At 39.7% G+C, this 26,271-nt stretch overlaps 2 protein-coding genes and 1 pseudogene across 2 annotated transcripts; 2 read left to right on the top strand and 1 right to left on the bottom strand.

The window, feature by feature from the left end:
- Window positions 1–1,522: 1,522 nt before the first annotated feature.
- On the top strand, window positions 1,523–20,897 carry LOC103723880 (pentatricopeptide repeat-containing protein At5g61990, mitochondrial-like). The gene is made up of 5 exons (XM_039130557.1): window positions 1,523–2,242; window positions 2,334–2,634; window positions 2,742–5,052; window positions 5,146–5,252; window positions 20,582–20,897. The coding sequence occupies exons 1-3, from the start codon at window positions 2,019–2,021 to the stop codon at window positions 4,350–4,352; spliced, it is 2,136 nt and encodes a 711-aa protein (XP_038986485.1). The 5' UTR covers window positions 1,523–2,018; the 3' UTR covers window positions 4,353–5,052; window positions 5,146–5,252; window positions 20,582–20,897.
- On the top strand, window positions 18,914–19,094 carry LOC113461060 (annotated as a pseudogene).
- Window positions 20,898–22,971: 2,074 nt separating the features above from the next.
- LOC108511901 (inactive leucine-rich repeat receptor-like protein kinase CORYNE) lies at window positions 22,972–26,016 on the bottom strand. The gene is made up of 2 exons (XM_017846815.3): window positions 24,117–26,016; window positions 22,972–23,604 (listed from the first exon to the last, which is right to left on the bottom strand). The coding sequence occupies exons 1-2, from the start codon at window positions 25,145–25,147 to the stop codon at window positions 23,295–23,297; spliced, it is 1,341 nt and encodes a 446-aa protein (XP_017702304.1). The 5' UTR covers window positions 25,148–26,016; the 3' UTR covers window positions 22,972–23,294.
- Window positions 26,017–26,271: the final 255 nt, after the last annotated feature.

The following is a 26,271-nucleotide window of genomic DNA, read 5'->3' as shown; positions in this document are numbered from 1 at the left end:
GCAGAAGAAGATGACTTAGTACAATTCGAAGAGATCCAAGCGAGTTGCTGAAGGCTAATACTTCGGTAAAAAAGCAACTCTCAATTAGCAGATGAAAGCTATAATTGCAAAAACTTTTATTCTGTAGGTATCGAGGAGGCAGTAATCGATATCTCGTCAACCTTATGATCCTCAATAATGGGATGTGGATAGCTTTATCTACAATACATCTCAACCATTTAGCTAGCGGCTAGAAGCAAGTGCCATGTGGACTATATTGCTCGAATCAGAGTAAATAAGATTCACATGATTCTTGCTAAGATTAGATAGTGTTTGGCTGCAAAATCACACATAGGTGAGGACCCAAGCCTAAGAGAACCCTAAGGTAGATAAAATAGGCCGAACAATTAAATCTTAAGTTAGTCTGATAGAAGATTGAGACAAATATATCGATTTCATATTCCCAAGAACAGATGACTACTATGTAGACCAAACAAAAGAAGATGGTCAATGCAAGCTACGCCGAAATTTAAAGGTTGATGAGACATAACTATTAGCCTAATAGTTATAGAATGATCATGCTTGTGTATTGTGAGAAGAAGGTTAACGGCAGTTATCGAAACCACCAGGGATGGAGACGAAATGTGAGGAGCAACCATCAGAGTGGACAATTATATATTAATATAAACAAAATAAAAATATACTCTATACAAAATCCTTTGACAATCAATCTAATCATTTATTGTATTTTTATCTCTATTTTTTTATTATAAAAGTAAACATAACTTAACTTTCTACCGTAGCCCAGCGCTACATCGCTACCGTAGCACAACATTGTACCTTTTCCTTTGTAGGCTATCGCTACATCTCCAACAATTTTTATTTTCTTCAAATGGTGGTGCAATGATGGTAAAAGTTCTTGAAAGTTAAGATACCTAAATACAAGTTACTTTCTATCCTCTATTTGACCCATATTTTTTCAACTAGCCCGACATTGGTAGCATAACTATGCATGCATCCAAACACCTTCCAACCATCCTTGGTGGACAACCCTCTACTTCAATAATAAGATCTTCATGAATCCTAAGTTTTTTAGCTTGCTTGAAATGAGACAGAGAAAAAAAACGGCAACAACATGTAACAAAAGTTTGGCTATTAATTTTTTTTATTTATTATAATTTATTATAATTTATTATATTATTATATTATATTTTAAGAGTAGTTAAAAAATTAGAAAATCGCATTATCATGTGGGATCAATGATACCAGTATTAATGATAAAAATAATAATACCAATATTAATAATACTAATATTAATAATATCAATTTTTTATTGTATTTGATAAACAATTGGAAAAAATAAAAAAAATAAAAAAAGCATACTCTGTGAAGGGCACGTTGATATAAGAATGCCAATATTAAAAAACATTATAATTAAAATCAATTATTTAATATATAATAGAAATTTTATTAAAGTTTTCTATGTATTTTGTAATAATATATTAGTGTATCAGAACTGCTGGACTAGCAAAGTCGAACTGTCGAAGCATCCGATGAAGCGAGCGCGGAGCCGCGGGGATGGCCCCTGGGCTGCCCCGGCTTGGAAACATGATTCGAATCCCTCCAAGAGCCCCTCTCCTCCTTGTCAGGGAGATCAAACCCTCGTTGCCCAGAAGAAACCCTTCTCTCGATCCCCCTCTTCAATCCCGTCTCCTCCTCTTTTTCTATACCTCGGAGCCCCTCCAAGATGCCGCCGCCCCTGCCGGCGACGATCTCGCTCGGGAGATCTCCGATATCCTCCGCCACACCACCAACTGGAAGCCCGCCATGGCTGCCTCTGGCATCCCCAGCAAGCTGACCCCGGCGGCCGTCTCCGCCGTCCCCACCGCAAGCAGGTGCTCGAACCCAAATGCCTCGGATTTCTTCTAGTGGTCCGGATCCCAAATGGCTTCTCCCCAGATTTTGGATTCTTTCTCGATTCTTGCCGTCACTCTCTGTAATTCCGGTCATTTCCCCTCGCCAGTGCTCTTCTGGGGCGGATGATGAAGACCAATTCCCCGGCTTCCTCCATTTTAGATTCTATAGTCGATAGCTTTACCCGCATTGAAGGATCCAATTCGGCAGTCTTCGACGTGCTGGTTGATACTTGTAACAAGATGGGCATGCTGAAGGAGGCTGCCGTAGTGGTTTTATTGATGAAAGGCAGTTGCTTTGCACCTAGTTTGAGGTGTTGCAATGCACTGCTGAAGCATTTTTTTAAGAGGTAATTTGATGGATTTGTTCTGGAAGGTGTATGATTTTATGTCGTGAACACAATTGGGGTCTGATGTTTATACTTATACCATTTTGATCAGTGCATATTTTAAGGTTGGTGATATTGATTCAGCGAAGAGGGCCTTCTTTGAGATGAAGGAGAAGGGTTGCAGACCGAGTGCTGTGACATATAATGCATTGATAACTGGGTTTTGTAGAGTTGGAGCTCTCGGCGATGCTTTTGAGTTTGGAGGAGCAGATGGTGAGGAAAGGACCAGTTGCCGATGGTTTTACATATGGTGCGCGCTTATCAATTGCTTGTGCAAGAATTGCAAGTCCAAGGAAGTAAGGCAATTGTTGGATGAAATGTCTCGGTTGGGTCTAAAGCCTGATATCATCTCTTAAATTTTTCGGGTGACGGCTTTACGAGAGAAGGCAACATTGGTGAGGCCTTTGGAGTAAGGGATGAGATGATGGCAAATGGCATGCAACCAAACTTGTTCACCTAGAATAATCTCATTCGCGGAGTGTGTAAAATGGCTAAGATGGATAAGGTGCATGAGCTCTTGAGGGCATTTCTGAGAACAGGATATGCAGAGGTGTTTCAATTGCTTGATGAGACGAAGAGGCAGAACATGTCACCTAATCTGTACGCTTACAGCATGCTGATTAATTGGTTGTGCTGTTGTGGAGAGTTGAGGCAGGCTATTGGTTTGTTGGAGGAAATGGTTGCAAGGGGTTTCGAGCCTAATGTAGTCATTTACGCTGCTCTAATTGTAGAAGCATGTGAGACTTTAGATAAAATGACCAGAAGAAATATTTCCTCTGATGCATTTTGTTACAATTCTCTTATAATGGGTCCATGTAAAACAGGAAAAATTGAAGAGGTAATGAGGTGTTTTGCTCAAATGCTTGAGAGAGGATTGTTGCCTAATACATTCACGTATGGGGCCCTCATTCATGGGTATTGTATTTCTGGGGATATGCATGAGGCAGACAAGTATTTCCAAGAGATGCTTAGTCGAGATGTAAAGCCTAATTATGCCATTTATACAAACCCTAATGATGTTGCAAAGGTCTTCTCCACACTTCACTCCATGTTAGGAAGTGGCGTGCTACCAGATGTGCAAACATATAGTGTTGCTATTGACAGCCTTTCAAAGAGAAGGAAGATGCAAGAGGCTTTCCAAATCTTTTCGGTGCTTCAAGGGAAAGGATTGGTTCCTGATGTGTACACTTATAGTTCACCTGTCTTTGGCCTCTGTAAAATAGGTGACTTAGAACAGGCTTTACGTCTCCATGATGAAATGTGTGGCCAAGGTGTGGAGCCAAATATTGTTACCTATAATGCTTTGATTGATGGGCTTTGCAGGTCAGGTGATTTGGAGAGTGCCAGAAAGCTTTTCAGTATCATCTTGGAGAAGGGTTTGGTGCCAACTGGTGTGACATATACTATAATGATCAATGGCAACTGCAATGCAGGAAAAATCTCTGAAGCATTTACATTATATAATGAAATGCTGTCGAGGGGAATCTTGCCAGATAATTTTGTCTGCAATGCTCTTATTGGTGGATTCTGCAAAGTTGGGAACTTGGAGAGAGCTCTTGAATTGTTTAATGAAATGTTGTTGAAAGTCTTTGCAACTGTGCTTGCTTTTAACACTTCGATTGATGGCTTTTGCAAGCTTGGGAAACTGCAAGGAGCAACTCAATTGCTGCAAGTGATGTTGGACAAAGATATTATGCCCAACAACATAACCTATGCAACCTTGATTGATGGGAACAGCAAGGCAGGAAAGATAAAGGAGGCATGCCGACTATTCTCAAAGATGCAGGAAAGGAATCTCATGCCCAATGCAGTCACTTATACGTCACTTACTGATGGGCACAACAGAGCAGGAAACATTTCCGAAGCATCAGCATTGTTCAGAGAGATGATGGATAAGGGTTTAGAGCCTGACAAGGTAACTTGCCACGTAATGATTAATACATTGTGTAAAGAAGGAAACTTTGATGAGGCCTTCAAGTTGCAGGATGCCATTCCTGCAAAAAGCATGCTGCTGAGCAGTGCCATGAACATTGCACTGGTAATGGCCGTTGCAGATGGGGAAATTTTCTGAAGCATTGAAGTTAATGAATGAAATGGAAGAGCAAGGAATTAAACCTGATAATGTTCAATCCATGACACTTATTCATGGCTTTCGCACAACAGGATTCATCAATGACAATCAGCTTTTGAAGATTATGTTAGGTAACAGTTGGCTGCCTGAAGGTGCTATTTTGAGCAGTTCAGTTGAAGGGTGTAAAAAAATGGTGAATGCTGAGGAAGCTAGGTAGTCTTGAAGCATAAATAGCCAAGAGCATTCTGTTTGTGCATAGTAATTTACATTGGAACAATATATAGTCCATCTTCTTCATAATTTTGTTCACACAAGATAGATATCCCAGGTTGAGATGCAAAATTAGAAGCATAAATGCTTTGGGGGCTATTTAATCAGCAGATACATTTGTTTAGGTGCCTTTTGGTGCCCTGCACTTTTGCTTATTTTGCAGCAGTATGGCTCTCTCAGCTCTCTCATCATGCATGAATTGCTGTTTTTTATGCTTCATGATGGACTGTACTACCACTGAAGATGTTAAATGAGGCAGTTTGCATCTGGTTTTTGCTGTTCTTCGAAGCACAGCTTTGTGCTATGAGAATGATGATTCTGATTGTCCAAAGAGCTTAAAATTTTCTGGAAAATGCTGCTTCATTGAGTGCATGTTACAAAGTTGGATGCATCAAATGTCTACAATATCACACTAGCAGCATCAGCTTGTGTAGGATTAACTAAAATTCCATGTTATGCTACTGGCCTTTCTTTTTATTTGTTGCACCTCCTACATGTTTGATAACCTTAATTTTACTGCTAGGTTCCGAAACTGCGGGACCAAATTCCAAAACAACGGATCGACAAACAGTATGGAGAACAGTCACTCATGTGCTGCAGTACCTGTTGTTTCTGGAAAAATAACCTGACGTAAGTGTCTAGAATTTGTTATATTCATATCATGCATATTTTTGTTGCATATCATGAGTTACTGATATAGCTGTTGCATTTTGATTCTTCTCTTATCTTATCCAGCTATTGTCCACTGGCATATTGATCCCATTGTTTTGAAATAGTGTGGCTAGTTGGCCTTGTTTAGCCTTTAATTTAATTGTATTCAACCATGTTTCCAAGAGTAATATTGAGTAGCACATTCTCACTCTCAAACTTCCTAGTTAAATTTATGAACTACTAGAGATTGCGGCTGAATGAATAGCAAAGGTTCTGCTGCTACTTAATTAGTTCTCTGACTATATAATAAGGCTATAAATGTATTCTGCTTGTATTGTTTGTTAACTACATGATATCATGTTTGAAAGTAGTAAAGAAATTTACGGATTAATGCAGCATTTCGCCCATAGGAAATTTTTTCCTGTCTACATGGAAATAAAGTGTTATTTTCTGTTCTTCATATGAATGGTAGATTATCTACTATTGTCACATATGCAAAATACAGTGAAAATAGACACTAATTCATCTCAACACCTTTCTTGTTAGGGCATGTGTGATCCTGATTGCTGAGTGGAAGCAAAAGTTGAGCATTCTTGAAGAAACTATGTTCTGCATATCATGCATTCATCTATCTTGTTCTATGATCTTTCCTTAAATGATCTTTTGAGATTTACTGAATCAACTTCCATAATTAGTAGAGCACGCTGAAGGATAGTCATATTTAAATATGTGTAGAATCTGGGTTGCATTCTAACAGCATAACAGACTAAATTTTCATTTTCCTGAACAACTCCTTTCTTGAAGACTTATCTATCAACCTGGCCTAAAATTGTTCGGGCTGCAAGCAACCTCCAAAACTAATCTAAATCCATTTTGTTGTTCTGACTCACCCCTATCAAATGCTGAGGCGGTTTTTTGATCTATCCTGATGACACCTCCTTATAGAACAACCATGTATAATTATCTTTATCATCTCTCTTGCATGGCATCTCTCACTAACTTCTGAATTAAGGATTGCCAAACCATCCGATTTAGCCTGTACCGAGCCGACCCGATGGAAAATCGGGTTGGTTCCGACCACTAGTTCCAAATCAACTGGAAAAGGTCTAAACCGGACCATAGCGTCCGGAATCTATCTGGAGCTAGCCGGAACCTTAATTATGAACCGGTTGGTTCCGTCCGGTTCGCACTAAATCGACCTAGTTATGAACCGGGCCTTCTCCCTAATCCTTTCTATGCTCATAAAATGATGTTAGGGCCTTCCCAACATCATTTGCAAGCAGCGGAGAGCTTTCCACATTTTTTTCCGACGTATCATGGCAAAAATCACCCCGATTCGGCACTTTAGAAGGAAGAACCAAGCCTAAATAAGGTGTGCTTTCTCTCTCCAAGTTCATTTTCTCATTTTGGAAGGGGGCTTGAAAAAATAGCTTGAAGATTGCAAAATAAGAAAAGATCATGCCAAAATTTTTGATTTGGGCTTGATTTTATTATATGTTGTAGATCTATAGATGATCTACATAATGATATAAAAAAATTTATTTTTTGGATTGTATATAATTTTAAAATATTAAAACTACATTTCTCGATTAAAAAATAATATATATATAATAATATTTTGATATAAAATGTAAAATTAGAAGCGTATTTAGGGCAAACAAGATACTCTCCAGAAAAATTTGGTATGCATTTATTCAAGTCTTGATGCAATCATACACACAGTAGCCTTGGCCTAAATTTGAAAAAAATTGAGAAATAAGTAGCCTTTGATGCATGCCCACAAACCTAGAAAGATATTTGTGGCATCTATTGTTGGGTTCTACATGGATTTGAGCTGAAACTAATTTTTAAAATATTAATATTTAAAAATTATTTTTAAATTTAAAAATAATTAAATATATATAATACCAAAAATTATAAAAAATTAGTAGTACGTATTACATAATTCAGAAGTAATTTCTGAAGTAGAAAACATATTTTTTTGAATTTACGATATTTAAACATATTTTTAAATTTAAAAATTATTAAAAATAAAAATATAAAAAAATATAAAAAATTAGGATTATGTATTAGATAAATCAGATTTATTTTCTGACGTAAAAAAATTATCTTCATCTTAACGAAATTTTTCTACTTTTAAATAATTGATAAACTAACGTAGTTAATAAATTTGCAAGAATGGAGCCATCAAGAAAAAAAGGAGAAACCAGAGTATAACATTGGTTGGGATCATGGGCAAATGCTCTCGGGTCGGCACTATTGAAAGTACAACTAGTGCAATACAGAGTTTAAAGAAAGGTAACTAGGTTGAAGTAGCACTTAACTGGTGGTTATCCCGATGTATCTATATGCTAGAAATGCCCACAAGAGGTTCAGCAGCTGATAAAGAAGCACTTTGCTAATTTTGGAGCAGCAAAGGAGAGGGTTTTCAAGAAGAAGGTGGAGGTGGACCGCCAAGCGGCAGAGCTATCTTTCTTCACTCCAGAAAGTCAGAGGAGATGAGGATGATAGTGTTATTTTGATGATTAACAAGCAATTATCTAGAGTATGCTATAAGTTAAATTGATACTTCATTTATAAGTTCATTACTCTCAGTATATTTGTTTAATTGAAAATGGATAAATGGCCTTGTTCATTTGGATGAATCTAACCTTGAGAATGCAGCAAAGTGTGGTTTGAGTCGACCCATAGGTTGATTGGGTCGACCCCGGCACATCAAGAAGTCATCTGGCACACTCCTGCAAAAATGGCACAAATGAACAGTGAGTTGGGTCGACCCAAGGTAAGCATGAGTCGACCCAACCTCCAAAGAACCTCAAAACACAACAGAAGAATGCTCTCTGGATTTACTGAGAGGGTCGACCCACACAGTGGTTGAGTCGACCCAATCTTGAGTCGACCCAAACCCTGAGAGGGTCGACCCAAAGGCAAGACAGAAAGACAGACAGAAAATGGTTCTCTGGAATTACTGAGAGGGTCGACCCAAGAAGAAGTTGAGTCGACCCAAGTGAACTTTGAGTCGACCCAAAGAATGGTTGGGTCGACCCATGGGAAGGAAGGCTAAAATTGAGGTTTCTGTGGTTTCTGAGAGGGTCGACCCAAGGAATGTTTGAGTCGACCCAAGTGAAGGTTGGGTCGACCCAAGGACAGGTTGAGCCGACCCAAACACGGGCTGAACATTACGGCTAGTTGTGCAGAAATGCTTTTTGGACTCCCAACGGCTATAAACGGCTAGTTTCTTCAATCCAACGGTCAGAAAGGACTATTTGGAGGTTGGAGAAGTATTTAAGAGGGAGTATTCATCAGAGAAAGCAAGCTTTTGGGAAAATACATCAAGTGCATTCAAGAGAGAACCCTAGCAAGGCAAGCTTCATCCAAGTGCTTCATTCAAGAGTCAAAAGAAAGGGGTTGAGCAGATTCAAAGAGTCATCAAGAGCTCCATCCTCCCTTGAAGAGTGAAGCATCCTTGACAAAGAAGAGCAAAGCGACTTCAAAGCGATAAATACTTTCTAACTCTTCCTTGTAGCTTATATTGTTTCATATGCTCATTTAGGAGTTTGAATCTTTCCTTTTGTTAATTAAACACTTTGTAAAGGTTCGTTGGTGAGCCCGCAAAACCAACAAAGATTTTTGGTGAACCCGGAAAACCAAAGTGTAAAGGTTAGTTGGTGAGCCCGCAAAACCAACAAAGGTTTTTGGTGAACCCGGAAAACCAAGTGTATAGGTTCGTTGGTGAGCCCGCAAAACCAACAAAGGTTTTTGGTGAACCCGGAAAACCAAGTGTATAGGTTCGTTGGTGAGCCCGTAAAACCAACAAAGGTTTTTGGATTGTGAGCCCGGAAAACAATCCAACTGTAATCCGCGGGATTATAGTGAATTCCCAAGGGGACGCTTGGGGTGTGGACGTAGGTGCTAAGGAGAGCACCGAACCACTATATATTGTTGTGTTTGTGTTGTGCTTGTGCTTACGTTTATTCTTGCATCATCTTCTATCTTTGCACTAGTTTAAATCATTCAAATAGTTTAAGGAAGCATCCACCGCACTTAATTAAGAAAACATTTAAAGCACCAAAATTTAGAAGAAACCAATTCACCCCCCCCCCCCCTCTTGGCTTGTCACCTTGGGCAACAGGAGACATCTGCTCCAAATGATAAGGAGGCATAGATCTAGGCTGCCATTCAGGCGAGTATGGATGATCAGTGGTAGCAGAATGAGGTGATCAGGCATAGGGCTTGATTTTGGGTCCTCATACTACTAGTCGGGCTCCGGTTCTACGAGCAACAGGGCAAATTTAGAGTTCAGGATAGCCTCCTCAGTAAAAGAGGTCGTCAACAAAGGCAGTGGTCGTATTGCATCTATGCTGGGAGCTTTTAGTAGCAAAAAAAAGTTATCTAGAGAGATTCACCTTCAGTGGCAATCCACAATTTAGATCCACAATGTACCAAAAAAATAATTTAGATCCACATGCCTTTTCCAGCAGAGATTCAAAGTAACAGAGGGTTGACGCAATGCTGGAGAAGCATAAGAAGAAGGATATATGGCGAGCTATTGGATCCTGGTTCCACTTCAGCCACATCCTAGTGAATGTGGCAGATAATATGTACTATATAGGTTTACCATTTTCGCTATACAGGCTGTCGGCCTTGGTGTAGATCCTCTAGGCTCAAAGGACATTTATGGTAAGCTTTTTGACAGTAATAAGGAGGAGCTAGAGAAATGGATTACCTCATACTAGAGCAAGTGGCCCACATATGGACTGACGGTAAGTGTGATTGTTGGATCGGTCCTATCAGGCAGAGCATTATCAACTTTCTAACATATTGTGATATGAAGACTTTTTTTCTCAAATCAGTTGATGCTTCTAATCAGGTGCACGATGCTACGTATATCCTCAAATTGATGGAGAAGATGATTGATCAAGTAGGAAAGAAAAATATCATGCAGGTCATTACTGATAATGGGCCACAATATAAGGCCGCTGGAGAGATCTTGATGAAGCGACGGTCACATATTTTTTGGACCCCATATTGCCTCTTTGGGCAGCCCTGAGGTTGTTCTTCCCTCTGTCGCGGCCTCTTCCTCTTTTGTAGTAGATGCCGAACCTGCTGCTCAGTGGGCGGGCGCAGCAGCTACATGGACCCCTTTCTTTATGTTGTTGGCAGCACTTTTTCTGTTGCACATTGTATCGACCTCATGTTGATGGACATTGCGAAGATTCGTAAGTGCAACAGACAGTGGAGACAGCCTAAACCATCACCAGATATATTTATAACTATATATGGGTCTTTTCATAGATGAGAAAGTATGCAGGAGGAGAGATCTTGAGACTAGGAGTCACGCATGTTGCTACTATCTTATATATAATTTTTTTAAATATATTTGCAGCTAAATGGTGGATTCATTTTGCTTTGTCCGCAAAAGATCTTCAGCGGCTAGCTATCCAAATCCACTTCCGGACGGCCTCTTCGAGTGGCTGTGAGCACAATTGGCCCACCTTCGCCTTTATCTACAGTAAGCAGAGGAACCGTCTGACATAGAAGCGTCTCAACAATCTTATATATGTTCAAATCTGAGATTGAGGCTAAAGTGGATTTAGGAGAAAGTAGAGCTAAAGTACACAAATCCGACCCATAGTGCTTTCGTTGATGATGAGGATGATCTTATGATTGGATAGCTTGTGGATCATCAGTAGGAGCAGAAGCTTGATGAGCGAGGATTGCCTCCACGATCGGCCAGTTTCGTAACCAGTAAGGCTAGGATCAATGCAGGGCAATGGACAAAGAACAATATTCCACGCATTCTTCTAGCTAATTAGCCACAGTCATAGGGGAGCCGGTCACTACATGACTTCTTGTTCGAGACATCATCTTAGTGATATGATCGAGAGATGCTCGACTCGGTCAGGAGGGCGACATACATTCTCCCAACATAGCTAGACAAAGAGGGGCACGAAGGGTAAGCAGGCAGTGAGTGGCATAAAGGGTAAGAAAGTAGTTGCCCAACACACTAAAAAAGAAAAATAAAAGGCACTTGCAACCCCAATGGAGAATATCGAGAAGGAGTCAATTCACTTAGATTTAGAGACCAAAAGCAGTAGTTCTAATGGTTATGGATCTGGTGGCCAAGAAGAGAGTGAAGGATATGAGACCACTATTTATGAGACACAACGGCAAGGTGATCTTCGATTCACCGATGAGTCCTAGTTTACGTATGCTACACAGGATAGAGATCACGGTGCACGATCTACTGGAGCTCGCTAGGATCCGATTACATATAGAAAACAGGCTCCTCGAGGTCATTCAAGAGGATACGATGCAGCTGCAGATGACTTCACACATGGAGTAGGATCCATAGACGTATTAGGTTCCGAGTCGTATACTAGATCTTATTATCCGCAACCAAAAGCTTATAACCCATATGGATATGGATATAAATACGGTGCGTCTAAGGCATCTTCCGATGGCTATTATTCTATGTAGCTCGGAGCATTTTACGGATCGAATTTTGCTACTGGCTTATTTAGATGGGCCTTTTTACGGTCATTTTATCTGTCATTTTATCATCCAGAGGACACCTCTTAGAGCTAGAGCTTCAGCGAGAGATCCGAGAGTATTTATAATCCAAAGTGTGTTCCTTATGGGATGAACATTTGCAGATATCTACAACACTGCTTGGTTAGAGGGGTGGGCTGATGTGCCTTCTGACTATGCTGATGATGTAGATATCTACGAGAGGCATCGCCACTCGACAAGATTTTAGATATCGGTATGTATATTATACTTTAAATATATGTAATTGATTGTATTATTTTATATTTTTCACCTCACTAGACGATTTAAGGATATTTTATTTTACTTCTTATAGCATGCAATATCTCACAAATCATTTTATGATTTGTATCATTTTAAAACCTCAAGTCTACTTCCCATGCCCGATCTCGATAGGTTCAGGCTTCAAGATATGTCTCGGACTGGACCAAGTGGGAGTGAGAAAAGGTGAGAGAGCGCATTAGAATGGACCAAGTGGGATTGGGAAAAGGCCGTGAGTGCACCAAAACTTGGGGAGACGGTGGACGAAGGGGCGAAACTTGTCAGTGGAGTGAGTTGGGAGGGAGGGGCTGGATACATCAACGAGTTCTAAATCTCGGGGTCGACCTTGGGGGGAGAGGATAGCATGGAAGCTTATCGCTACCACACCTAAACTTCTCTTTCAATTCTAGTTGAGCTCCTGGATCTCGGTGCTAAGAGCTCTTCTGACACGATGACATGGAGCCTGTTCGCCCCGGCCTTCCTATGGGCCAACTAGCCATTCCTCTCGATTGTGACAGATGGAGGGTGCGTCACTAAGATCACTTTCGGATGATGAAGCTCCGAAGGGGCACCACCCAAGGGCGGTTATTTTTCTCCAAGAGGCTCCGCCAGTAGAAGGAAGGCCCTTGGAGCCTCCTCGAGAGGAGGTGAGAGGGTTGACTCTTTTTACCGGACTGGTGGGGAGATGAGAGAAGGTGAGGAGCCGAGGAGGAGGCTGGCAAGGACTCAGTTTTTCTCCTTGAAGGCACAAGCTAGTGATGGCCTCACTAGCCTGGTGCAAGGTTAAGGTGAGGAGGCGAGGGTGGTGATAACCTTAGGCAATAGGCCATGTAACTATGTATTATGTAAAGAATATAATATATATTAACGGGCTTGAGTTGGGCTTAGGTTGGGTCAATTTTAACCTGAGCTAAACCCATTTAAAGGGCAGGCTCAAATTTCAGGCCTAGCTCAACCTGTTGGGCCCAAAAATCAAGCCACAGGCATATCCAAAATGTTTTAGGCTCGGGCAGACCATCCGGTATTTGAACAAGTCACGTGGACTATGGGCCTCCAACCACCGCCATCATCCAACCACCAAACCACCACCCTTTACCCCTATTTTGACATGGTCACGAAGGGTTCTTCTCCTTCTCTATCTCTATCTCTCTCTCTCTTTCTTACCTCTCTTTTCCTCTCTCTACATGCCTAAATGGATCTAGTTGAGGGTCCTAGACTTTTCTATGGATCTTAGGTTGACCTTAGTGGAGGATCCTGAACTGGCATTGGTGTTGTTAACCCAAAAAAGTTTGATTTTCATGATACACAAAAATGAGTAAAAAGGCTACTAATTGTATTTTTGGAGTGTTTAAGATTGCATATAGTAAGCAAAGATAATCTCAAAGTGCCCCAAATATATGAAGAAGGCTTCAACCTAAATGCTCGAGATGCAAAGGATGTAACAAGTTTTTATGAAGTTTTGTACAAGAGGAGTCAACCCAAGTCACAAGGAGCCAACCCCTGAATGCTCACAGGTTTAGACAAAAGACTTTATTTTTGAAGAGATTCAAGAGTCAGCCCTAAAGGTACACGACTCGACCCCAGCACAATGGAGCAAACTGGCAAGCTTTCACAAGTCAACCCCTAAACCAGCAGAGTCGACTCCAGAACAGTCTTAGGCTAAAGATAGAAAGGAGTGAAAAACAGCCCCTCTACGAGTCAGCCCAAGCAGATTAAGAGTCAACCCCTGCCAAGCATGAGTCGACCCCAGAACAAGTCGAGTCAACCCATGAATGGTTCAGACAAAAGATAGAAAGCAGTGAAGAATAACCCTTCTGTAAGTTGACCTAAGCAGATCAAGATTCGACTCCTACCAAGCACAAGTGGACCCTAGAACAGGTAGAGTCGATCCTAGAACAAGCAGAGTCGATCCTAGAATGGCCATAGATAAAAAAAACAAAATGTAATGAAATTTAGCACCTTTTCGAGTCGACTCAAGAAGAAGAGTCGATCCCTGATGAAGTCGAGTCGACCTCTTTACTTTTGACAATAGTAATGACTAGTTTTTCTGCAAACTCAATATGTCTCTATCCATTTTCAATGGCTATTTTAGCCTCCCCAGCAGTTATAGACGGTCTTCCAACAACTTTTGAAGATATATGTGCATTGGAACATTCAAGGAATTCAACAAGAATTAAAAGAGTAAAAGAAGAAAGAGAAAAGCTATAAGAAAAAGGGGCATTAAGTGAGAGCATTTAAGATTACTTCCTCCACATTACAAGAGCATTAAGTGCAGAGCTTCCAAGCATACATCAAGGTTAACCACTACTTTCCCACGTGCTTCAGCGAGTTACAATCAGCTCATTAAGAAGCTTTGGTTTTCTTTTATTGTATTCTTTAAATTTTTGCTGTAACAAGTTTAAAGAGTTGAAACTTAGAAAAATGTCCATCCAAACCTTAAATTGGATTGTATATTGTTATCAAGCCCAAGAATGGCTTTGATAGGGGTGCCTTATGGTTGGTTTCTAGAGAAAATCAACTGGGTGATTGTGAGATCGAGCAAAATAATTAGGTTGTAATCTTTAGAAAGATTATAGTAAAATTTTCAAAAATGGTATCTTGAAGAGTGGACGTAGGTGCTGAGTTTGGAACCGAACCACTATAAAATATTTTATTTGTGTGTCGTATTTTTATTCTTCATTTTGAATTTACTTTATATCTGCTCTTATACATCTTCATTCACTTCACAAGCATCTTTAAATTGCACATATTTGTAAAATTGTTAGAAACCCAATTCATCCCCCCTACCTCGGGTCGCATAGTTGGGCAACAGGTGCGACTGCCTATTGTGTCAATATCAACCTAAGCCTTTGTTAGGCATCCCTGAAACGCATCATTGGTGACTCGAGTCATACTATCTTTGCCCTGATCAGATTCTGCTTCATGATCCATCGATTGAGTCACCCAAATATGACCCACCCATGTTGTCGGACATCGTCAACAAAAAGATGCTAAGCAAGGGGTTTTGCATTGTTGTCCCTATATCGAGGTAAAACCCTAATTTCTTCTTATTTAGTTCTGAATTAAGGTAGGATACAGAAATTAGGACTAAGAGTAATTCAGATAATGAAACTCTGAAGTTAGGAAATTAGCAATAATTAGTTGATTGATATTACTGATAGTTGATTAAGAAGAAGTTGTTCCTATATTAATTTTAGTTTAATTGGACATGTTAGGAGTATGCCTACACTTGTAAGCACCATATCTAGATTTTGCCGCCAATACAAGTACATGATCACCTACATAATTTTAGATATTTTATTCATACATGTACCATATGCTGATGATTAAGATAAATAATTTGTAAGAATCTCCAAGCATGAGTCGACCCCAGAACAAGTCGAGTCAACCCATGAATGGTTCAGACAAAAGATAGAAAGCAGTGAAGAATAACCCTTCTGTAAGTTGACCTAAGCAGATCAAGAGTCGACTCCTACCAAGCACAAGTGGACCCTAGAACAGGTAGAGTCGATCCTAGAATAAGCAGAGTCGATCCTAGAATGGCCATAGATAAAAAAACAAAATGTAATGAAATTTAGCACCTTTTCGAGTCGACTCAAGAAGAAGAGTCGATCCCTGATGAAGTCGAGTCGACCTCTTTACTTTTGACAATAGTAATGACTAGTTTTTCTGCAAACTCAATATGTCTCTATCCATTTTCAATGGCTATTTTAGCCTCCCCAGCAGTTATAGATGGTCTTCCAACAACTTTTGAAGATATATATGCATTGGAACATTCAAGGAATTCAACAAGAATTAAAAGAGTAAAAGAAGAAAGAGAAAAGCTATAAGAAAAAGGGGCATTAAGTGAGAGCATTTAAGATTACTTCCTCCACATTACAAGAGCATTAAGTGCAGAGCTTCCAAGCATACATCAAGGTTAACCACTACTTTCCCACGCGCTTCAGCGAGTTACAATCAGCTCATTAAGAAGCTTTGGTTTTCTTTTATTGTATTCTTTAAATTTTTGCTGTAACAAGTTTAAAGAGTTGAAACTTAGAAAAATGTCCATCAAAACCTTAAATTGGATTGTATATTGTTATCAAGCCCAAGAATGGCTTTGATAGGGGTGCCTTATGGTTGGTTTCTAGAGAAAATCAACTGGGTGATTGTGAGATCGAGCAAAATAATTAGGTTGTAATCTTTAGAAAGATTATAGTAAAATTTTCTAAAATAGTATCTTGAAGAGTGGACGTAGGTGCTGAGTTTGGAACCGAACCACTATAAAATATTTTATTTGTGTGTCGTATTTTTATTCTTCATTTTGAATTTACTTTATATCTGCTCTTATACATCTTCATTCGCTTCACAAGCATCTTTAAATTGCACATATTTGTAAAATTGTTAGAAACCCAATTCATCCCCCCTACCTCGGGTCGCATAGTTGGGCAACAGGTGCGACTGCCTATTGTGTCAATATCAACCTAAGCCTTTGTTAGGCATCCCTGAAACGCATCATTGGTGACTCGAGTCATACTATCTTTGCCCTGATCAGATTCTGCTTCATGATCCATCGATTGAGTCACCCAAATATGACCCACCCATGTTATCGGACATCGTTAACAAAAAGATGCTAAGCAAGGGGTTTTACATTGTTGTCCCTATATCGAGGTAAAACCCTAATTTCTTCTTATTTAGTTCTGAATTGAGGTAGGATACAGAAATTAGGACTAAGAGTAATTCAGATAATGAAACTCTAAAGTTAGGAAATTAGCAATAATTAGTTAATTGATATTACTGATAGTTGATTAAGAAGAAGTTGTTCCTATATTAATTTTAGTTTAATTGGACATGTTAGGAGTATACCTACACTTGTAAGCACCATATCTAGATTTTGCCGCCAATACAAGTACATGATCACCTACATAATTTTAGATATTTTATTCATACATGTACCATATGCTGATGATTAAGATAAATAATTTGTAAGAATCTCCAAGCATGATCACCTATATGGATATGTGTGTGTGTGCATGTTTATTTGCATGCATCAATGATTTCGGTTTTGCATAGAATATGATAGCCACTTGTTGCATGATTACCTGTTGAGGATGTATGTTCATTTCTATATATATGTGTGTGTGTGTGTGTGTGTGTTTATGTACAGATGTATGTATGTGTGCATCTTATATTGTTGAATTTGATTTGCTTGGAATTTGCTACTCATGCACATCGAATTTTTGCAAGGATTAGGCATTGAATACATTTACTTAGAAAGAATGAAAATAATTGTATAATTCAACAATTAGGTATCATGCTCTAGACTAGACATATTGTTGATACCCTGTCACAAGCCGGAAATATGATATTATTGATGTCCTGTCATATCCCGAAAATATTATATTATTGATACCTCACCACAGATCAAAAATGTGGTATTGGTGATACCCTGCCAGAGGCCAAAAAAGTAGTACCATTGATGCCTCATTATAGGCTGGAAATGTGATATTGTTGGTACCGCACCATAGACGGGAAATATGGTTGATATTATCTACTTCTTTGATTTGGGCCTTTAACTTCAACGAAACACCTAGCTTAAAGGCCAAACTGCACATCCAAGGTAATCCCCAATGAATTTTCTTATATATTTTAAATTAAAATTCTTAGTCTAGCTTTTGGAACTGGGGATAGATAGGTCCCCGGATGCTAAACTAGGCCAGGAGTGCCTAAATCCTAGCTCCAAAGTCATAGATGTGCTCCAAAGTCATAGATGTGTAGATCTGGAGCTAACACTCCTGATAAGGGAGGGATCTTACATCGTTTAGCCCTGAGAGGGTGTTGCAACCCCGGTGGAAATTTTGAATTGTAATGGTTGATTTAGGGTTGCAAAGGAAAGTCTAACAATTTCGATATATTTATTTTGGGCCATGTATGCAAGTATTGAGAGCGGCTCCCAGTTTTGCTGACTTAAATTAGTAAGTACCTCTACGCCTAATGATTTTATCATGCATGTGATATATCTGATTTAAGATTTATATTGCTTAGTTTTATATCTGCACTTGGAAACAACCTAAATATATGAAATTAAATTATAAAAATTATTAATATGTTATATTTAAAGTAAATATTACATGTGCTCTACATAAAAAACATAAATCTCAAACTCTCAGATCAACAATGAAATTCTTTACTTTTGCATAAAATTGAATTATGATGCATCAAAGTACGCATTGATTTGATTGAACATGATTAGCGGTATGAAATGAGTTGCCAAAGCATGTTTGTAATATTCATAATTTTTTTATATCACTGAGAAATTGGTATGGAATGGATGTTATTTTTACTCTTTTGTCTGACGACGATTCAAGTCTAATCAATGAGACTGTGACATGATTATTGACCATATATGTTTACAAAGTAGTTCCTTTTGAGCCTAGCTAGTTGGAATGATCGCTTGATCATCGGAATGTTTCCGTGTGTCTCAGAGTTAGTTTATATTTAGGCCTAGCCAGCCAGAGTTTAGTTGCTAGCACATAGCGATAATGGTATATTTTGTATTTAAGAACTAATCTCTTTTGGATCTTGTCATGGAACTAGTTATGATCGTTGTTGTAAAGACTAAGAGAGGACGGATTTTCAAATGCGTTCAATTGAAAATTGATTGGATGCATTACATTTTTTTATATTAAAGATGTCACATTGATAAACATGCTTTTTGTGGAATTTCGGCTTAATTTGGTAAATTTACTTTAATCTAAAATTTATAATCATATTTTATGTAAATTAGCATTTCTTATATTTTATATGTTTGACCCAACTATAGATAAAAGTAGCTCATTAGATTGTGTTGATTCACTCTTCCTTTTTCTTGTCCTTTTTCTTATGAGTTTAATATCTGATACTTGGGTCATCAACTCACCATGATATTAAATTAATTTTTTTAGGGGGAGGGTCCACCTACAATGGCTTGCCATTGGGGCCCTCAAGCGTCGCCCATGCATTGCACTACTGCATGGGCCTGGCGCACCCCTAAAAAAATTTAGCCTAAGGAAGGTGGGGGATCTCGTGTGCATGCCTAGCCTATCATATTTGGTTAGACAGGAATGCCCGTCTTTTCGAGGGCAGGAGGTCGACTCCGAGTGCGGTGGTGGAGAGAGCCTTTCTTCATGTTGCAGAGATTACCTCGGCTACTACTATAATCTCATCTGGGATGGCTAGGAACATCTAGGACCCCCGCTCTGCTGGTTCAGCATCCAGATTTGTCCTTGTTTCTTGGGAGCCCTCACCCCCTGACCATCTTAAGGTGAACTTCAACAGTGGTGCCTCGGTTGATGGAGCTTATAGAGGTGTAGGTTTTGTGATTAGGGATCGCGCTCCAGGCTAATCGCTACAGGGGGCGACGCACTTCTGGTTTGACTGCCATTAGGGCAGAGCTTATGGCGGCCTGAGAGGGTATCACATTTGCGAGACGCATACTCGGTGCAGACAATGTATGTCTTGAGGGAGACTCTGCCACAGTTATTGACTGGATATGGGGCAAGGACCGGTATGGAGATGGTCATCCACTAGTTTGTGAGATCCGCAGATTGGAGAGGGATATGGGCTCCGTTTAGGCTGTTCACGTGTATCGGAAGGCGAACAGAGCCGCTGACTAGGTCGCCTCCTTTGTTGCCCGACACTCTGAAGAGGTCCTTTGGACGAGTCCGGATTTGGCCTCTCTTCCTATGTGCTACTTTCTTTTTCTTGATTTGGTTGGTTGTACTTACACTAGAACCGTATAAGCAGCCATTGTACCCAAAAAAAATATAGCAAGAACCGGATCCAAGATGTTTACTAGAGGATTAAGACTGAGTTTGGTTCCTATGTTAGATCTAAGTATTTATTTTAGAAAAGCTATGGTGTATGAACCTTAGAATATTTCAATAAGAGTGCCTTAGTTTCTTTAAATTAATATTATGGGATTTCATGCTGAAATTCTTTTGTTAAAAGTATTGATGCTCCAAATGGTACAGTTGCTTGTTCGTGATTATATGATGGATCAATTCTTGAATTTTGAAATTCCGAGATAGGCTTTGCAAACTTTCAGGGTTTTTACATCAGGGAGGGTGCAGCCATGTCATAATCCCAACCCTAAGTGATGGATTTGTGACGTGATATAGATTGTCTCCATAAATCTTACCTTTTAGAATTTGGAGAACTAAGACCGCACATAGTCTCAAAGGCCAACCCAATTCTAGATATGGTTAACCTTTGTTGGATTTCAAACTAATATGCAGCTTGTTCACATTTCAAGAGCAGTTAAATCATCCATGCATGTGATAAATTAGAGGCATAAATCTAATACAACTTTGTATTGATTATTGGACAAATTTCATGACTATCGCTATGCCATAGCTCTTTGTATATCTCAAAATCTCTGAACACTCATGCTTGTTCCCTTTATGATTTCCTGAACTGTGTATATGTTTATTTATAAAAATATTAAAGGGAATATAGCATTTCTAATTACTAGATTTTAGAAGTATTAGATGAAGGGAAGAAGATTGACGGACGAAGCCGAGGAGCTGTAGTCAAGAATGGAGGTTTCAGGATAAGCTGAAACCATGTCCTGGGGGGCAAAGGACTGTTCTGCAAGGCTTGGATAATCTCCCTGAAACCAAGCTTTTGGAGGACTCTTGAGATGGATCTCTTGCTATTTATAACTTTTGATGGGATTTGTATAAGGAACTCATTACTCACCATAGGATGGCAAGATAGATTTTTTCTTTTGTACAAGGAACCATTTGTATAAGAAGGTGGTTCGATTTTCTTTTTGATATTTTCCCTTTTTCTTATCAATTTTTTTAGCTGTAGACCTAATCAGCTTGTAAGATTTCTTTCTTCTATATATATATATATATATATATATATATATATATATATATATATATATATATATATATATATATATATATATATATATATATATTCTAATTTCAGTGATACGCTGGTTTTTATTCAATTTATCTGAATCTAAAAGTCTAGTGGTTTTGAGAGGACAAAAAAAGAGGCATGTGCAATTGCTGATTTAAGAAAAAAAATATAAGGAAAGTATAGAATTTATTGCATGAACAATTTAACTAAGTTTTGGAGTTGAAGATTGCAGAAAGACGAGAGGCGAGTGAGAGAGAGAGTGTGTGTATGTGTGGGAGAGAGAGAGAGAGAGAGATAGAGAAAGAGAAAGAGAGCAGAAAGCTAATCAAGCATCCAAAGGATTATCATTTTACTGCAATTTTCCCCCAAAGCTATCGATTCTCAAAGTTTTGATTTAAGAAATTTTTATGAGAATTAATTAATTGTTTATCTAAGGAGAAATTGAAGACCTCAAAACGTTCTTTCTGACAAAGCATGGAGTAAATTTTTCATCTTGTGGTAAAAGATAATATTCTTACCACTAATAATTTCTCTGATAGGTCGTGGCCAACTTCAACAATTGTCCACTCTATAATAGACAGAATAAATCTAATGATGTTTTTTTACAAAAATTAATTATTTAATTATCTAGGGAGAAATTTAAGACTTCAACTCATTCTTTGTATCGCATAAATTCAATTTTTCACCTTGTGGCAAGAGAAAAGAATTTTACTGCTAATATTTCTCTGAGAGGTCCTAGCCGACTCCAACTATGGTCCACTCCATGATATACGGAAGAATCGTCTCTCGCTTATTAATGAGATGTCCCCCTTGTCTGACATTCGAAGGCCGTGAAATAATTGACTTGGTTTGTATCCAAAACTATAAGGATGTACAATTTTCATATTATTCAAATCAATTACATGCGAGGCGCATGTTTTAACCATACTTGCAATCGCAAGCTACCTCCTGATTAGGGGAGAAAACAAGCCAAATACAGGCCGAGGCAGGCTTCCCACTTGTTAGGCTCATTTTATAATCAAGTTGAGTTCAATTTAGCTCGTCTAAGTTCGAGCCGAACTCAAGCTGCTCATAAAATACTCGTTTAAAAATCTAATACGAGTTTAGAGACTTCCATTTACATAATTTGAAATAATACTCTTATTTATATTTTAATTTGTATACATGATAATAACTAAAAATATATAATATATAAAATTTATTTTATATTAATATTTTAACCTAATTCGACTTGAGCTAGAGCAAGCAAAGCCAAACCTAGCCAAACTATCAAGCCGAAAGAATGAGCCAAACTCGGGCTATCTTGCGAAATGAAGAGATGCCATGCCTTTCCAGTTGGATGGTTCAAACATCAGGTGCTGGATTCTTTAGGTTATAGAACACAACATTCGAAAGAGCCAAATAAATTTAATGGCTAGAGGGAGCAGATTTGTGGTCATAATAAATTTGACACCAAGTCACTTTTCTTCTGCCATCCCTTCTTTCCAGTACCAACTTTTTTTTTTTAATTTTCTCTTTTAATCCATCCTCTTTATTTTTCTTTCTGCAGTTTGCAGCCCACCCCTTTGAGCGACAAAAGCCCACGGCTTTTCACCCCACCCACATGCATGCCTGCACCACCCCCATGCTCTCCTTACGGCCTTTCCGTGCCTCCAAAGCATGCATGCCCCCAACCCCACCGAAATCCATTGTTTTGAGACCAGAAAGGCTTCAGGTAAAAGTGAAAACATCATGCTTATAAGCTACATTGGACCACAACCACTCTCTACCAACTTAAGCAATATGAGCATCTGCTGCTGAAATGGTCCCTCTGAAACAAGGACAACGTAAACGAATCCACCCACAATAATTGCTGGGGTTCCCCACAAAAGGATCCCCGTAACTTTTTAACGGTCTTTGGTTGAGGACTTCCAGCTAGGAAACAATTTTTATCCTCTCTTGCAAACAGTACACTCTAGTTTGAATACACCAGAAAAACAAAAGGAACCCTTGAGAGTGTCATGAATAGTGAATAGACTCGAATCAAAGCACAAATTTACATTGTTTAGAGCTCAAAAGCCAAAAGAAAAAGGTTGCACAAAGCTTAAGCCATCATAATCTACATGCATGAGAGTGGAGTTGGGTGAGGATGGCATCAAAAGCGAATCATGAAAGCATGTTTAGGACCTTCACCATTCACTGGAGACTACATTCAAGGGAGTGGAGGGCGGCCTCGAATGAGATATGGGAAACAGTTTAGGCCTCAATAACCAACACCGAGACGGCGTTAAATCGGTATCGTCAGAATCTAGATATACAAGGAGAGACGGGAGGGCGACGTCAGAAGCTATGGAGTTGGGTGAGCATGGCCACGAGCTCGTCGCTCGACGGTCGGTCGGCCGGCAAGTCCGATAAGCATACGAGAGCAATTCTAAGGGCCATCAGCATCTCCTCCTCCTCTACTTCCTCCCCTAACATGGCCTTATCCAATGCCTCTTGAGCCTCTCCAGCTTGCTGCAAGTGCCTGAGCCATCGGCCAAAGCTGCCCCTCCCTGCCTCCCCAGTGAAGAATGAATCCGACGGGTCTTTCCCCGTGAGCAGCACGCCGAGGATCATTCCAAAACTATAGATGTCGCTCTTATCTGTGTACCTGTGCAACATCCATGCATGCTCCATCAGTAAAGTTTCAATTTGTAGAGACATAAGAGGTTGCCCTTGACAAGATTCGTCAAGAAAATGGCACTCTTTGGAGTTAGGATGGCAGGTTAAATAAAACCAAGGTTATATGAGTTCAAGGCATCATTTTTCGAAAGCTCGGCTGCAAGGAAGTCAGTGCAATGATGGAATCGATAGATTACAACCAATGCATTAAATAAAAGCTTAACTCTACAAATATAAAGAGAATTTAGACTGTAATCAACTGCAATTAACCAGATAAGAGAAAAACCAATTCAAGGCATGCTTAGACAAAACAAGACACTAAAATACTACCATAAGGGATAAGAAGGCATGCAAAAGAGCAAGCACAAACCAGGCCCACCAGATTTGAATCGCTATCAATGCCTCAAAATCGAAAAACAAATCGAAGCAAACACTAGCAAGTCCATAACAATTCATACTTGTAAGGATCACTAAGTTCCCTTGGTAATGGAATTTTTTTACCTGCAGCTCTGATAGCATTCGGGAGCAGCGTAGTATGCACAGCCCGGCACATCCAAGCTTGCTGCGACCAGCCTCGCCAATCCACAATCGCCTAACCTTGGCTCAAACCCTTCATCCAACATCACATTGGAGGGCTTGAGGTTGTGATGCAGGATCCTTGGGCTGCATTCGAAGTGCAGGTACTTCAGTCCCCTCGCCATGCCGACCGCAATCCGATGCCTCAGATCCCATCCAAGTGCGGTTTGCTGCGACCTCACCCTCTTCATGGCGTCCTCGAGGCTTCCACCGGGAACGTAGTCATATGCCAAGGAGAATCGATCATGGTCGCGAATGTAGGCCCTCAGGCTCATCACATTGCGGTGCTTCACCCGGGCCAGCATCTCGAGCTCCTGCTGCACTCTTCTCTTCTGAGAGTTGGGATTTGGCAGCGGAGAGGCGTTGGAGCAGATGGGTTCGAGCCTCTTCACCGCCACGATCAGCTCGTCATCGAGGACCACTCGGTAGTATTTGCCATTGATGCTTGACCCGAGCAGCTGGGTTGATTCAGCTTGGTTCGAGAGGGCGAATTGGAGGGTTTTGGGGGAGATTTGGGGAGTGAAAATGACGGGGCCTTTGAGAATTGGGGTGCGGTTGGCAAACAGGATGAAGAGGCGAATCAAGAAGAGGAAGACCGCCGAGGCGGCGATGCCGGTGAACAAGCCGAAGACGATGCCGAGGATTAGTCGGCGAATGTGGGCGGTGGTGGAGGTTTTCGGAATCTTCGACGGGGGAGAGGGTGTTGGGGACTGGGAGAAGATGGGCTCTGAGTGGAGGGGTTGGGAGAGGGTAGTCTCTGGGGTCTGGAAGAGGAAGAAAGCAAGGAGGAGGAGGAGGGTTTGGAGAGCTAGGGTTTTTCTAGGGTTTTTGTTTTCCATGAAAGGAGCACAGATTGGGGAGCAGGGGAGACCCCAAAAGCTAGAAGTAGCAGCCCCAAGATTGGATATTTCTGAGGATTTCAGATAGATTACAGCGCAACAAACATCAGAAGACATCAAAAAGAGAAAAAACAATTAAGGGGACAAAACAAAGATGGGGTTTATGAGACGCTCTTACATGGAAAATGGAGGAACAAATCTTCAATAGACCTCAAAAAAATTCCCCTTTTTTTCAACTTCTCACTGAAATATATCTTTCCCCAAAGGAACCAAAAAAAAAATCCTTTTTCTACAGAACTAGGAGGGAGTTGAGCCAAGATGGGATTTTTCTGTGGATATTAGATGGAAAACATTACAGCAAACCTCAAAACACCTTTAAAAAAAATTGAAACTGCAACAGAACTAAAAAGGAGGGAAACCAAGATAGAACTTCTTTTTTCTTTTTCCTTTTGGAGGATTTTGGAAGGAAACAGTGGCAAGCTCCAAAACACCTCTATAAGTTCTTCCTAATCCAAGCCGAGAGCTCCCAGAGTTTTTGAGCTGAGGATCAAGACACAAGCCTCCAAGTACCTGAAAAAAAATCTCGCCAGAGCTAAACCTTAGTTAGCCAGGCAAAGATGGAGATTTTCCAAGGATTTGAGATGAAAAGAGGGCAATAATCTGCAAATCACATCAAGAAATCCTGAAGACTAAAAAGAGGCAAGCCAACAATGAGGTTCTCATGAGGCTTTTAGGTGGAAAACAGTATAAGAGCCCTCAAGCGCATCAAAAGTAACACCTTTTAAAAATAATAATAATAATAATAAAATGACTATTTTTAAAAAATCATTTCCTTTCACTTGTTGGTTCTAATTACAAACCCAGACAAAGAAACAAATGCCACATTTATCTACCCTTGCGATGGATTTCCCAGCAGCCAGATAAAAGTAAAGAAAAGAAAAATGGGCCGAAAACGTAGAAGCAGGAGCTCAGAATAAAGCTAAAAAGCAAGGCATTCCCCAGCATTCTGGCCTCTGAAACTAATAAATGAAAAGGGAAACAAAAACTCATTTCTAAATCATTTCTCGTTTTTCTGAAGAAAAAAAAGGTGGGCCATTTAGATGTCTCTCAATTTTTTTTAATATACAAATCAAAGACTTTATAACCAGCAGCACCAATCTCAAAGCCCCAGCCTTTCTATTTCCCCCGACATTCTCGAGATGTTCCTCTCCAAGCTCTCCCCTTAACAAGCATAATAATCC

The sequence above is a fragment of the Phoenix dactylifera genome, chromosome 9 (genome assembly GCF_009389715.1).
Source record: "Phoenix dactylifera cultivar Barhee BC4 chromosome 9, palm_55x_up_171113_PBpolish2nd_filt_p, whole genome shotgun sequence".
Taxonomy (NCBI): domain Eukaryota; kingdom Viridiplantae; phylum Streptophyta; class Magnoliopsida; order Arecales; family Arecaceae; genus Phoenix; species Phoenix dactylifera.
Note: the sequence above shows the minus strand (reverse complement) of the source record. Positions and strands in the feature narration are given on the sequence as shown.